This window comes from Aegilops tauschii, chromosome 5 (assembly GCF_002575655.3).
Source record: "Aegilops tauschii subsp. strangulata cultivar AL8/78 chromosome 5, Aet v6.0, whole genome shotgun sequence".
Lineage (NCBI taxonomy): Eukaryota > Viridiplantae > Streptophyta > Magnoliopsida > Poales > Poaceae > Aegilops > Aegilops tauschii.
The window spans coordinates 304,654,018-304,668,060 of NC_053039.3; the positions used below are offsets into that span (position 1 = coordinate 304,654,018).

At 44.4% G+C, this 14,043-nt stretch overlaps 1 protein-coding gene across 5 annotated transcripts; it reads left to right on the forward strand.

The window, feature by feature from the left end:
* The first annotated feature begins 7,607 nt into the window (after positions 1-7,607).
* On the forward strand, positions 7,608-11,637 carry LOC109744886 (uncharacterized). Of its 5 annotated transcripts, none has more exons than XM_073500262.1 (7): positions 7,608-7,995; positions 8,708-9,071; positions 9,414-9,479; positions 9,575-9,769; positions 10,455-10,559; positions 11,096-11,213; positions 11,305-11,637. In XM_073500262.1, the coding sequence occupies exons 2-5, from the start codon at positions 8,954-8,956 to the stop codon at positions 10,466-10,468; spliced, it is 393 nt and encodes a 130-aa protein (XP_073356363.1). In that variant the 5' UTR covers positions 7,608-7,995; positions 8,708-8,953; the 3' UTR covers positions 10,469-10,559; positions 11,096-11,213; positions 11,305-11,637. The 5 variants fall into 5 exon arrangements, with proteins under 5 accessions (XP_073356363.1, XP_073356364.1, XP_045084819.1 ...); XM_073500263.1 differs by having other exon boundaries at positions 11,099-11,213; XM_045228884.2 differs by having other exon boundaries at positions 9,575-9,765.
* The last annotated feature ends 2,406 nt before the right edge of the window (positions 11,638-14,043 follow it).

The following is a 14,043-nucleotide window of genomic DNA, read 5'->3' on the forward strand; positions in this document are numbered from 1 at the left end:
TTCCATTCAAATCATGCAAGTTAGAGTCCAAAACAAGGGCAAAAGTGTTTGGAAAAGTAGATACGTTGGAGACGTATCAATGGTCGACGTCCCACATGTCGGCGAACGGAAGTATTCTTCCCGATATCGAGGAGCAAGGAAACCGCGTTGGTATAGTATCACTGCTGATTTATACTTATTTTTTATTTTTGATGAATGCTAGTGTTTCAACTCTTACGACGAAGGAGTGCCAAACACGGCACGTGCTGGATGTCCCACACATCAGCGAAAGCAATGGGACATGAACAGCCTGGTAGAGCATCTCCACTTCTTCCACTTCTGGGTCGGTGACCACACGTAGTAGTACTAGTGGTATGAACGATACAAAGTATGAACCGGAGAGAAAGACACGTCTAGTTGGAAGGTCTCGGGGCATACACGTAAACAAATATAAAACCTAATATGTGCCTCCAATTAATATAGTAGTAGTAGAGTACTTAGGCACGTACATCATAGCATCACCGTGCATTGCACATACAATATTTAGTGGTAGTAAGAGACAAATGCCTATATGCCACGCATGTTCATACTATTTGTGCCTTTCTACTTCACTTACTGCGCTACATTACTCAGGTTCGTACGTCCACTCCTGGGTACATGTCCGTCTCATAGTTCCAGTCCCACGTGTTCTTCATAGATGGAACGATCCATAATTGTGGGCAACGGGAGTCCATATCATCGCGGCTAGTGTGGCTCCCCATGATGGTGACTCATCCAAACTATGGCCAGCCTCGATGCAGAGCAGTCGCGTGCACCGAGAAGCGGCGCCCTCTCGGCCGTCGCGCTGCTTCAAAGCCGACACCAGTGAGAGGTCGCCTTCGCTCTGGCCGGGCATTAATGCGACACTGACGCTCCGGGGCGACGCTGGCCATTTCACGCGGGAAGCGCGCGCCGGCAAGGGAGGGGGGTTGGGTCGGCCAGGGCGGTCAGATGCGGGTGTGGTGGTGGTATTGGTTTTGAACCGTTTCGGGTGTAGTACTGGTACTACTTTGCAAAACTACTCAATTATTGCACTCATTTTCCTAAGAAATCGTGGTAAAAAACGATACTCCACAGCCCGCTTCCCGTCTCCTTCCTCTTCCACCGCCTGCGCACGTCCGCGGGAAGTGACCGATCAACCCTTATATAGGAGTGCTAGCACAAAAAGATGCATGCATGACCACTAAAATTTCCTTTCTCTTATCTCTATGAAATAAATGTGGCATGAAACTCAAAGCCTTTAAATCTGAGTATAATGGAAATCATCGGCCTCCTCCGGCTCCACTTCGCCCGCATCATCATCCTCCTGTTCCGGCTCTGCGTCGTTCTCCTCCTCCGGCTCCGCGTGTTGCTCCTCCTCCAACGCCTCCTCGTCTGGCTCCGGCTAGTCCGGACTCCGGAGGTAGGGCAGCTGCGATCCGGGCTTCGCGCCACCTCCAGATTAAAGCGCCACTCCGGTGGAGTATGGCGTATGTCGTTACCTTCGGCCGGGCCATGGCTATCGGGCGACGACGACCGGAGAAGAAGCGGCGGGAGGGGAATGAATGCAGCTACTGTTTGGGTTCACCGTCCGGCTTAAATAAATGTCCACCATCACGTGTACCCGCGGGTGCACAAATTGTAAGGTCTGCTTAAGGGGGCGTCATGTAACTGGTGTGTGTGTGAGATTCTAAGGACAGAGTGCGTGTGTGCGACTCCATTCTTCGGACATGTACTCAACCTTTTGCGTCAACATATAAGTATAACGGTATTACACTTTAGCTAGTGATTTACGTGGCCATGTTAACGTGGTTGTGTAAAAAAATGTCACTTCCTGCACGTGATTTGCGTTATATAATTATGAGAAGTTTGCTAACTACTAAAGTAAAGTGGAATTTGTCCATGTTATACAAGTAAATTAAGGTGATTGTTTATCATACGAGTAAGGTTGGACGAAGGGTGGTAGGAACAAATGCTCCGCCTAGAGCATGTGTGTGTGAGATGGAGTCTTAGTGTGTGTGTGTGTGTGTGGGTGGGTGGGTGGATGCGTGCATGTGTGTGTGTGTGTGACGCGGAGTCTTCAGTGGCGAAAGTAATTTATGTGTGTGTGGCTTCATCGTAGAAAGGTGACGTGTATGGCAGAGGCCACCAACGAGGGGGTGCGAGAGACAAAAGGATCGTAGAGACGGAAGAGAAGGCGTGTGCGCGTGAGAGGAGTCGACATCGAGAGAACGTGTTTGTTCGAGAGACACCGAGGAAGACTACTATATATCGATGGTGCATGTAGGCAAGAATTAAACGAAGATGGTCTTATTGGTTTCGGGGATATAGGGGAGGAGTGAGAGAGGGGGGGTAGCTAGAAGGAGATTGTTAAGTGTGAGTGTGTGTTTTACCCATCAGATGGAAGTTATGTGCACACAAGAAGAGAACGATTCAATGTGGGGTTAGGGCTGAGGGTAATTAACCACGTATGGAGACATATGAGACCTTGAACGTGCATGTGCGAGAGGTACACATGTATACGTGGGATATGTGTGTGTGCGCGCGCATGATCGAGATAAAAGAAAGAAGACATAAGTCATAAGATCAACGACATGGGAGAGACGGATCGGTATGACAATATGCATGCATGTGAGATTCCAGGGAAGAAGGCCCGATAAAATTGAGCATGTGTTTTTGTCTTCAAGAGATAGTGGCATGGGCTGGAGCATGCATCTATGGCGAGCAGAGGGAGCGAGACACAACGATTGTGCAAAAGAGATCAACCTATAGACGTATGTATGGGGAGAGTATATTGGTATATAGATATAGGTACTGGCTCTAATAAAACTCTAAAAAAATGCATTATATATTAGCTCTAAAAAATGCGCCATATCTTATGGTATCATACGCATTAATTATATATTTTGATATAGCTCCGTTAATGCATTCTATCTTATTGTTCCATCTAAAAACCCTCATCTAATGCGTTTTGTTAGAGAAAAAGTAGAAGTATGAATTATCTTGATTTTGGTGCTTGGAGTTACCCGCTTTGTCCAGCTGCACAAGGCATGCACGTGCTTTTAGGCAGTAATGAGGTCATTGCGGGGAGTTTACGGGGTGGATCCACTTGCAATTTTTGGTTGCCCATTTGGAAAAATTGGCCCACACCCTCCTGAAAATCAAGGGGAAGGGGTAGTTAGTTGGAAGAAGCACCATGAGTCTAGCATTTTTGTGCTTTTAGGTCAGCAATTTGACCAACCAAATACATATTATATGTGATGGAAAGTACTCCTTTCAGTCTAAAATAAATATTATGGTTCTAGTACAAATTTGTACCACGATACTTATTTTGAAATGGGGGAAGTATATGTTTCAAAACTTCACTGATATGTGAATCCAACTGTATGTTTTTGTGACATATAACATATATTCAGTTAGTCAAACTGATGACCTAGAAGCAGACATGCATTTTATGCACCGGGCAAAGGGACTTTATCTAAATTAAGATATGGCACCTCTCTCTTTTCTCATTTAATAGGCTGCCAAATCAGAATTTCGCTTACGTGTCGTGATTAGGATATAGTCCAAGGTAAAGCATTGAGAGTGCCCTAATGCATGCTGACTTGGGATTCTATATAGGTTCTGGTGTCATGCAACAATTGTGTTGCATATATCCCGGTCATGCATTGCCTTTGATCTCTAACAACAAACATTTGTGTGGATATACTGGTTTACCTCGCCTCCTCAGGTCAGATTGATGGATCGGTGTGGACGTTTATCTAAGTTTGAAAATATATGCAAAAGCAAATCCGATCTAGCGTTGAAGTAAAAAAGTCAAACTATATCATGAATAAGCACAATACTATTCATCGAGGGATTTGTCACAACACCTTGTATTTTTTTGTGACATGATAACTTGACTCTGCGTCTATTTTAATACATGTTCACTATTCTTGCCAGACTAGTGTAGGAAACGCAGTATTTCAAAATTTTTTACCTACGATCACGCAAGATCTATCTAGTAGATGCATAGCAACGAGCGGGGAGAGTGTGTCCACGTACCCTCATAGACCGAAAGCGGAAGCGTTTAGTAACGCGGTTGATGTAGTCGAACGTCTTCACGATCCAACCGATCCAAGTACCGAACGTACGACACCTCCGCGTTCAGCACACGTTCAGCTTGATGACGTCCCTCGAGCTCTTGATCCAGTTGAGGCCGCGGGAGAGTTCCGTCAGCACGACGGCGTGGCGATGGTGATGATGAAGTTACCGGCGCAGAGCTTCACCTAAGCACTACGACGATATGACCGAGGTGTGTAACTGTGGAGGGGGGCACCGCACACGGCTAAGAGAAGACTTGTTGTACTATTGGGATGCCCCCTGGCCACGTATATAAAGGAGGGAGGGAGAGAGGAGGCCGGCCAGGTTGGGCGCGCCAGGGGGGAGTGTCGGTGTCAAAACCGGCTGATCTCGGGTAACAGGAGACAGGGGACACGAAGTTTACCCAGGTTCGGGCCCTCTTAATGGAGATAATACCCTACTTCCTGCTTGATTGATCTTGATGAATATAGTGATTACAAGAGTTGATCTACCTCGAGATCATATGTTGTGGTTTAAAACCTAAGGGCATGATGAATAATATCATAATGATCTAGCATATCCCTATCGACCAGCCAGACCTTGGCTTATATAATGTACCAGAGGCCTAGGATAACAAGAGTCCTAGTCGAATACGTCGGTGGAGAGGAGTCCTTCTCTTGATAACCAAGTCTTGTGGAATCTTCCTCGTGTAGATATCGGCTGTCCGAACTGGCCAATGAGTAAACGGCCATGGGGGTCCTCGGTCCAATCCAACTGATCGGGAGACAACGTGGTGAGTACCCCCTAGTCCAGGACACCGTTAGTAGCCCCCTGAACCGGTCTTCAAGTTGGGGACGCTCCTCCGTTCTTCCAAACTGTTCTTCGTCTTCGGTCGTCGGTCTTGAAAACTGGTTCAACAAATCTTCCCATATTCTATCTTGAGGATTGCCGAGCTAAATTTGAAGATCTCACACGTCGGGTATCCGAGGAGCCCTTTAAGTCTTCGGCCTTTATCAATGCCTTGTCATTTTTATGCCACACTTCGGGTTTGAAGTGTTTGTCGTGCGGCAGTGTCCTCTTGCATCCGAGCTCCAACGCCGGACTGCATTCGAGGTATCTTTTGCAGCCGAGCACCAACGCCGGACCGTTTCCGAGCTCCAACGCCGGAATGGATCCGAGCTCCAACGCCGGACTGTATCCGAAGAGTCTTGTTACAGCCGAGCTCCAATGCCAGACTACATCCGTGCTCCAGCATCGGACTGTATCCGAGCTCCAACGCTGGACTATATCCGAGGTGTCATAGATCACCTTGGTTCAAAAAAGTTGAAGGAGTTTAGCCGAGCTTAATGCCGGAAATGCCCTCTATGGAGCCAGCCACTTGCATCCGAGCTATATGCCGAAATGCTTTCGAGGTAGTTCAGCACCTCGGTCATGGGCTGATTGTTTGCGGATTTTATTTCCGATGCGTGTAAATTTATTTGCTGTCAATATGTATAACCAGTAGCCCTCAAGGTGTGTGTCGGTCTAAAACCCGAGATGCACCTGAAGGAAAACATGAAACCGCTGATCCTAGTAGCCCCCGAGACTCAGGTCGCTTCGCGAAATCGGCCTGAAGATCAACTCCTAGCTCGGCAACATACTCAGGAGAAGGCTTAGATCAGGTAGAGAAAGAAGTTGTCTACGCTCTCAAGGAGGAAACACTAAAAAAATGGGATTGCATTGGACGAGAGGATATACAATTTCCTAACTAAACGATGTGGCCCTTTTTTCCCACAGACGCATTAAGTGGTTGGCTTGATTTAGCATCAGGAGGATAGCTACCATGTATGTGGCGGTGGAGGGGTAAAAGGGTAAGTGAGATTACAACAGATACACCTTACATTGTGAAATTTTTGTAAAAAAAAATGCACCTTAGATAAAGGAACGGAGGAAGTAGGAAGCAAGAGTGCGTGTGAGAAAGAAATGTTGACGGAGAAACTACAGATAGATAGAGAGATAGAGATGCTAGCTAGAGGGACATCGGCTAGTTTGAGTGTTGGAGATGACCATCGGGTGGTTCAGAGGGTGAAGTTATGTGTGTGTGAGAGAAAGATAAAAAGAGGGCACATGACTGCATGTAGAGAGAAACATATATTGTGTGCGTGATAGGAAGAAAGAGTGAGGGCGAGAAAGAAGGTTGATGGAGAAAAAGATAAATAGAAAGATAAAGAGGCTAGCTAGTGTGTTTGTTAGAGATAAGAGTTGAGTGGATCAGAAGGCTGAGTTATGTGTGTGGGTGTGAGAGAGATAGAGAGAGGGTGCATGTGAGTCACATACAAACAAATATCAGAGAGAAATGAGATCCCAAGAGACGGAGTTTTGTGTCTGCGAGAGAGAAAGATATTTCACAACGAGAGTGGTAGCTAGAGAGACATATCAGGGAACGGGAGATATCTCTAGGGAGAGAGAGTGTGTGTGAGCGACATACAAGAGAATGGTGAAGAGATATGAGACCGTGGGAGACAGAGTTTGTGTTTGTGTGTGAGAAAGAGATATCTAAGAGGAAGAGTCGTAGATTCTCATAACTAAGGAGCGCAAGACATCTCTGTGTGAGAAGGGGTGTGCGAGTGGCACACAGGGGAATAGTAGAGAGAAATGAGACCCCGGGAGACGAAGTTTGTGTTCGTGTGAGAGAAAGAGATTTCACATGGAGAATCATAGTTAGAGACACATAGCAGGGAGCGAGATATACTTAGAGAGAGATAGAGTGATGAAGGTCGAGGGAGAGAGTACCGTCAGTGTGTTACGAAGATAAAATATTATTGTCGACATACAGGTAGCACGAGAGATACCCGAGAGACGATGAACGCGTGTAGGTCTAGAGAGATACTCCTATATAAGCATGAGTGATACCTATATGAGACGAATATCTGGATTAAAGGGGATTCAAATATTTAAACTAGAGATCACGACATCGATAATATCATAACCAAAATTGGTGTATCAAACATGCATATTCATTTGAATTTGGGGACACGTGTAATGTTATAGTATAGTTTATCAATATTAGTGATCCATAGATTCTTTAATTAGAGGCAATGCATGGTTTATATGCAACTAATGTCTAAATGGGATTACACTATATGTTGCGTGTGTGAAACACATTATACATCTTTGAGAAGTAAAAAAAACACTACTAAGGAAAAGCTTATAGGCAGATGCTTACTAGTAGCGTGGGTTTATACCCCTCGCTACTGCTACTTACTAGTAGCGCAGGTTTACAACCCCGCTACTACTAAGTTGATGGTAGTAGCGCGGGTTTATAAACCGTGCTACTACTAAGTGATTTTCACCATGCCCCTCAGGACTAGCCGTAGTAGTAGCGCGGGTTATAAACCCACGCTACTACTAAGTTGATAGTAGTAAGGTCTTGTACAATGGAAGATGCTTAGAGGGGTGCTTAGAAAAATAAACCGAGATTTTCTGAAGCACCGGTGCTTATTTCTACAGGAGAGACGCTTAACTAAGCACCTCGCATTATACAAGGCCTAACGCGGGTAATAAACCTCACGCTACTACTAAGCCGTCTCTTTGCGGCCGCCACCTCTGCCTCTCACCTCTCTGTGTTTCTCCTCCACTCCCCACGATTCCCCCAACCAAACACTTCCCTCCTCTCTCCTCAAGTCGTGCTGGCCGCCTCCCTGCCGCTGCCGCCGATGGAGAAAGCAAGCGTCGTCCCCGCCGCCTCCACTGCCGCCAGCCCCTGCCGCCAGTCGAGAGGCGACAAAATATCGGAGCATGTACTCGCGGCGGAGGCTGTTCTCGCTCCTGCGGCACGCTCGCCTCGCCCCTGCAGGTCATCTTGCCCCCGAGCCGCCTTCGAGGAGCTTCAGCCCGCCCCGCGCGGCCATCGGCGCGGCCACCTCAGGTGAGCGCTTCCCCGTGCCTCCACCTCAGGTGAGCCCCTCCCTGTACCATGTTCCGTCCAATTTTTTCCCCAGAAGTTTCTCGCAGTGTAACTGCAATTGGTCAACGCAGTTAGTAGTCATTATGCCTCCAACTACAATGCATGTGGCGTTTGTGAATCGTGAAATGGTTGCTTTGCTTGCTTGCGATTAGAATAGTCTATGCAGCAGGTGCACGCTCTGAGCTCGCTCGCAAGGTGTTTGCGACAATGCCTCTAGGAAAGTTGAAATGTCAATTTGTTCAGCCAATGTAGAATTCTATGTTCCACAGGATACGAAGGAGCCTATGGACCTTAAACTTTGTTCATTAAATTGAAAAGAAAAAATTGTACTATTCGTACACAAACAAAACATCTATGGGTGGGGATGTTGGCATTGCGCGATTAAATTGAAAAGAAAATGCTCTGATCAGATTAGCATATACGGTGTGCTTCATGCATCCAAGAGATCAAGATGTCTTCTCTTCTCTATGGAGAGAAGCTGATTTGCATTGACGGCTAATGATGATTCTTTGTGTTCCATACTTTAAAAGGCAACCATTTTGCACTGGATAACCTAGTATTCTGCCAGGGTTAAATTTAATTAAGAATGCTGTTCTGCACTTTTGCTTATTGTACGCTCCTCCTTTTGCCCATTTTATTTCCTTAGGCAATGTACTCTGATTCAGCCAGGACATCACACGACCGTGCTCTATTTCTTCTCAGGTCCAGCCTGATTCGAGCTTCCTGGACAGCCACAAGGCATGCCTTGGCCGCCATTGAGCAGAATGCCGCTGGTGGCTGCAGCGGCGACAGAGTGCCGTCTCAGCGGAGAAGGGAGTATCAAGCGAGACATCATCATCAACCTGAGCGAAGGTCACAGGTGCCGCGTGCTCCTGCACAGCAACCTGCTGGCGCGCTACACACTGCAGGCAGTGGGAGGGCCGAGGAGACCCACCCTCCTGCACGAGGATGCTCCAAGGAAATTCAACCAAGCCTTTGAGCTCTTTGATCCCAACGCCTTCTTCCGAAGCTACTCGGTCTGCCGCGACACCATCCATCAGATGCTCGCGCAGACGCCGCTCCTCAGGTGAGCGCTTCCCCGTGCCTCCACTCTCTCCACCTCTCACGGGATCCCCACGCCGGGTCTGTAGAGTTCAGTTTGGCGGTGGAATACCTGTAGCATGGTGGACCTGTTAGATCGTGTGATGCACTCTGGGTAGCGTTACTGAGTGGATGTAGTGTGAGATTGCGATGATGCTGCCTTCGATTGTTTGTGCGGATGTACTGAGAGATTTGGCCAATTGAATTGAGTTCTGATTTTAAATCTGTCCTGCGAGTATTGTTCCTATTGCAACTAAGGCTGGTACTACTCATGTTTGCTATCATGATCATTAACAAGATGAGTGAAAGGAATGATTTTCTCTCACAGATTCTAGTGATGGTCACTTCAGTTTTAAGGGTTCAACGTGTGCCGCTATACTGATTGGGCAAGCAGGTCTGCTCTCTACATATGCAACCTCCTCCATTTGATTTAATGAAATAAATATCATATTTGGTACCATGGCAATCCTAATTCCAGTCTTGTTACAGCTGTTGTTCTTGGCCTGAGCAGCAACTCTGTATTGGCTCAGGATGATTTGGTTGCTCTAGCAGCTACAAGTGAGCAAGCTGATGTAAATGTTACTGGCCTACGTTGTATAGAAGATGGTTTAGTGATCTCAAATGATCACAGTATCAAATGGCGAATGTGCACCAATAAAGCATGGGAGTTTTTCCTGCAAGCAAGTATCTCATTATCCTTACCTTCATCTGAACCACACTTTGGCATTATCCTTTTGAGAAAAAAAACTTATTACATTATTGTTTACTCCTCTTTTCAAACATAATTCTCTTTTTTATATGTGTTGCCCGAAAATGCGCAAAATTCAACCACAATCATGTTCATGCATCATAACCTAGAAAGAACAACTCTTGTCTTTAGTCCTCTGATGATGACCGATTTTCATGTAACCTGTTTGGTCCACACTTTTTGGTTACTTGCTGCAACTCTTGCTATGGGGGGTCAGCCCTTTAGTTTCCTCATTAAACCATGTGTATTTGGAAGTTTTAGCCGGTCATTAAACTATGTGTTGTTTCATGTTGATACACGGAAACTGGGTGGTAGTTTGCCATGATATTTTTGATTGTTGTTTCTAAAAGCTTGGGTTTTGCAACTTCTCTTATCGTAAGTACATATTCCAAGGCCTTGCTTCAGTTACGAAATCATGCAACTATTGAATGTTTCAATTAAGTATGACTGTTTGGACCATATACCCTGTGTGTTACAAGTTTTTAACATCTTAATGCTGGTTGGAGTATCACTTTATGCAAGGAGGAAAGGAGGCGTGTCTCTTTAGTTACTCCTACTCGATTCGAACTTTAAATTACAGTTGTTGTCAGTTTGTTATATCCACTTATATCCATTTTCCAGGGAAAACTAGATGAGGCTGAGAAGTTATTCAAAGCAGCCCTACAGGAAGCTAAAGAAGCGTTTGGACTGAGAGATCCACATGCTGCATCGGCTCTGAACAACTTGGTATGTGTTACAGTTGACTATGAACTAAAGATTGAAATAACATTCTATTTTCCTTTCTAATGTATAGAACTGCAGTACCCATTCAAGTCCATAAGCTAGATTGTATGAGGTTTAAGATCTGTTTGGGTTCATAGCCAAACATTACCAGACTTTGCTACACTCCAAGCTAGGAAAGTTTAACCGAGTTAGGAATGGGTTTTGTTCATAGTTAGTAACATACAGTATTTGTGAAAAACGCTCTCATAGTTGTACAAGTACTAAACATTGAAGATTGCATTGCAGCTCATCAGTATGCCTTCCTTGCAATCTTTGAAGCCTATTAAATTCGGACGTGTTATTTTTTCTGTACAAGTTTGTTTGTGTCAAGTACATGCTAATTTATGTTTCGAGGGGTGCTCATATACTTCCTCGGCAACATGGGAAGCTTTGACATTTGGTCTAGTTGTCTCTATGGGTTAGCGACTTAGCATACATGTTGTAATCAACTTTCACATTTGCTTCTCCGACAAGTAAGGTCTGTTTTCATTCATACGTAGAAGATAGCAACAGAGTGGGAAGGTTTGTGCAGAGATCTTACCTCGAGGTTATCATAGATGCGCACAATATGACACTGTATTGGCCAAAAATAGGGAGCTACAAGATGAACTTTTAAAGGTTGGTTCCATTTTCTGTATATGCCTTGTACACTCTTATATTCTCCCATGATTGAAGTCTGCAATGATTATGGGACAATATTTGTTTGTAGGTTAAGACCTCACTGTTTGCTTCAACGAAGAGATTTGAGGAGTTGCAAAAGGTAATTTTGGGGCAAATTTCCATTGCTGCAGGATAATGAGATGTTGAAGCGGCGGACTGAATCCATGACACCGAAGTGCAATTGCAGCAGATTATCTCAAATTTTCCTTTTCATTTTTCTTATTATTGGATGAGAATAGGTAGAATGAGGAACTGTGTGATAGTAGATACAACTGTAGTAAAAAGAAATTTATGTTTGCAATTGTTAATGACATACATACTTGCATGTTCTTTGAAGTGGTCAATCATGAGTACCAATGCATAATGATGGGGTTTTGGCTCATTAATTGGCTTCGGTGTCCAGTTAACCATGAAATAGGAGCCCATGTCAATTATGTATGCTTTTAATGAATGTGTTCTAATGCTGGTTTATTATAAATCTTGTATTTGTAATGATGTGTACTGGTTTATTATTTTAATTCCTAATACGTTAGTAGTAGCGTGGGGAGGAAACTGAGCGCTACTAGTGTATAGGATACTAGTAGCGTTGGTTGTTTACCCACGCTACTACTATTTCATTAGTAGTAGCGTGTGTACGTAATAGCAGTAGCGTGGGTGGCACACGCTACTACTAACAAAGTTAGTAGTAGCGCGGGTTTAACCCACGCTACTACTAACTATTAGCTGTAGCGCGATACTAGTAGCGTGGGTACCTGTGCTACTAGTAGCCATTTTACCCGCGCTGCTAGTAGCCTTTTTTCTAGTAGTGAAAACCCGCATGAAACACACATTAATTGGAGACAGTTAGCGAGGAATGCATGCATTGGATTTCAACATAAAGTTGTTTCAAATATTTGAAAATCCAAATGAAGATGGATCCAGCCTTATGAATCTGAGATCATTGTATTTGTAAATCATATTATATATATAAAGGAGCAGAATTCTTTGTTGTGCTTTTGAAACTATATATAAAAAAATGATGTATATAAAATTTTATTCCAATCGAAAATGGATCCTGCCCGAACAAAATAGAATACAAACTGGATTCGAATTGAGTTGGCACGGTAAAAGTGCACTCTTGCTCTGCCAAAAATTGAATGAAGCGGGGAAAGTCGCAGTAACCGCCCGAAACCAAAATTTGCGAGATAGAAATTACTGCCTATCCTGACACGCAAAGCCTATCGGCTCGATTTCTATAGGTTTCGATATGGGTATGTTTGTAATTTCACTCAAACGTGACATAACCGCCTCTCACCCGGATTCATACACGGTGGGCGCCAAAACACAGTGTCTCCTCGGCCGAAATCGACTCCCTCCCCGATTCATACACGGTGGGCGCCAAAACAAACTCTCGTCGGCAAATATTCGGTATATGCGAGATTACCGTCCTATTCCCAACCGACTAATATTGCTGTGATGTAGGAAATTTTAAACGGGGGCTAAGTTTGTAAATTTCCTCGCATTTGAGACAAGCGCACCCTGAAGACATGGTTCCCCCCTTCCTCTCTCCTTCCATTTCCCCATTCGTACTCCGTGGGCGCCAAAACACCCTCTCCACACCAGCCTCCTCTGTCCGCCGCCCCATCCACCGCCGTCCTCTCCACCATGCCGGAGTTGATACCCCGACGCCGTCGTCCATTGTCGCAAAAAGTTTTCGACAAGTTCAAGGTGTTGACTACGATAAGATTTTCTCACTCGTAGCGATGCTTAAGTCTGCCCGAATCATGTTAGCAATTGCCACATTTTATGAAATCTCGCATATGGATGTCAAAACTGCATTCCTTAATGGATTTCTTAAAGAAGAGTTGCATATGATGCAACAAGAAGGTTTTGTCAATCCTTAAAGGTGCTAACAAAGTGCACAAGCTCCAGCGATCCATCTATGGACTGGTGCAAGCATCTCGGAGTTGGAATATACGCTTTGATAAAGTGATCAAAGCATATGGTTTTATACAGACTTTTGGTGAAGTCTGTATTTACAAGAAAGTGAGTGGGAGCACTACAATCTTTCTGATAAATATATGTGAATGACATATTGCTGATCGAAAATGATGTAGAATTTTCTGGAAAGCATGAAGGAGTGTTTGAAAGGATTTTTTCAAAGAAAGACCTCAGTAAAGCTACTTACATATTAGGCATCAAGATATATAAAGATAGATCAAGACGCTTGATAAGACTTTCAATGAGTACATACCTTGATAAGATTTTGAAGAAGTTCAAAATGGATCAGTCAAAGAAGGAGTTCTTGCCTGAGTTGTAAGGTGTGAAGTTGAGTAAAGACTCAAAACCCAACCACGGAAGAAAACCAACCACGGAAGAAAATAGAAAGAGAATGAAAAGTCATTCCCTATGCCTCAGTCATAGGTTCTATAAAGTATGCTATGCTGTGTACCAGACCTATTGTATACCTTAGCATGATTTTGGCAAGGGAGTACAATAGTGATCTAGGAGTAGATCACTGGACAGCGGTCAAAATTATCCGTAGAGGACTAAGGAAATATTTCTCGGTTATGGAGGTGATAAAAGAGTTCGTTGTAAAGAGTTACGGTGATGCAAGCTTTGACACCAATCTGGATGACTATTAGTCTCGATCTGGATACATATTGAAAATATGAGAAATTAGCTAGAGTAGCTCCATGCAGAGCATTGTAGACATAGAAATTTGCAAAATACATACATATCTGAATATGGCAGTCCCGTAGACTAAAACTTCTCTCACAAGCAAAACATGATCACACCTTATTACTCT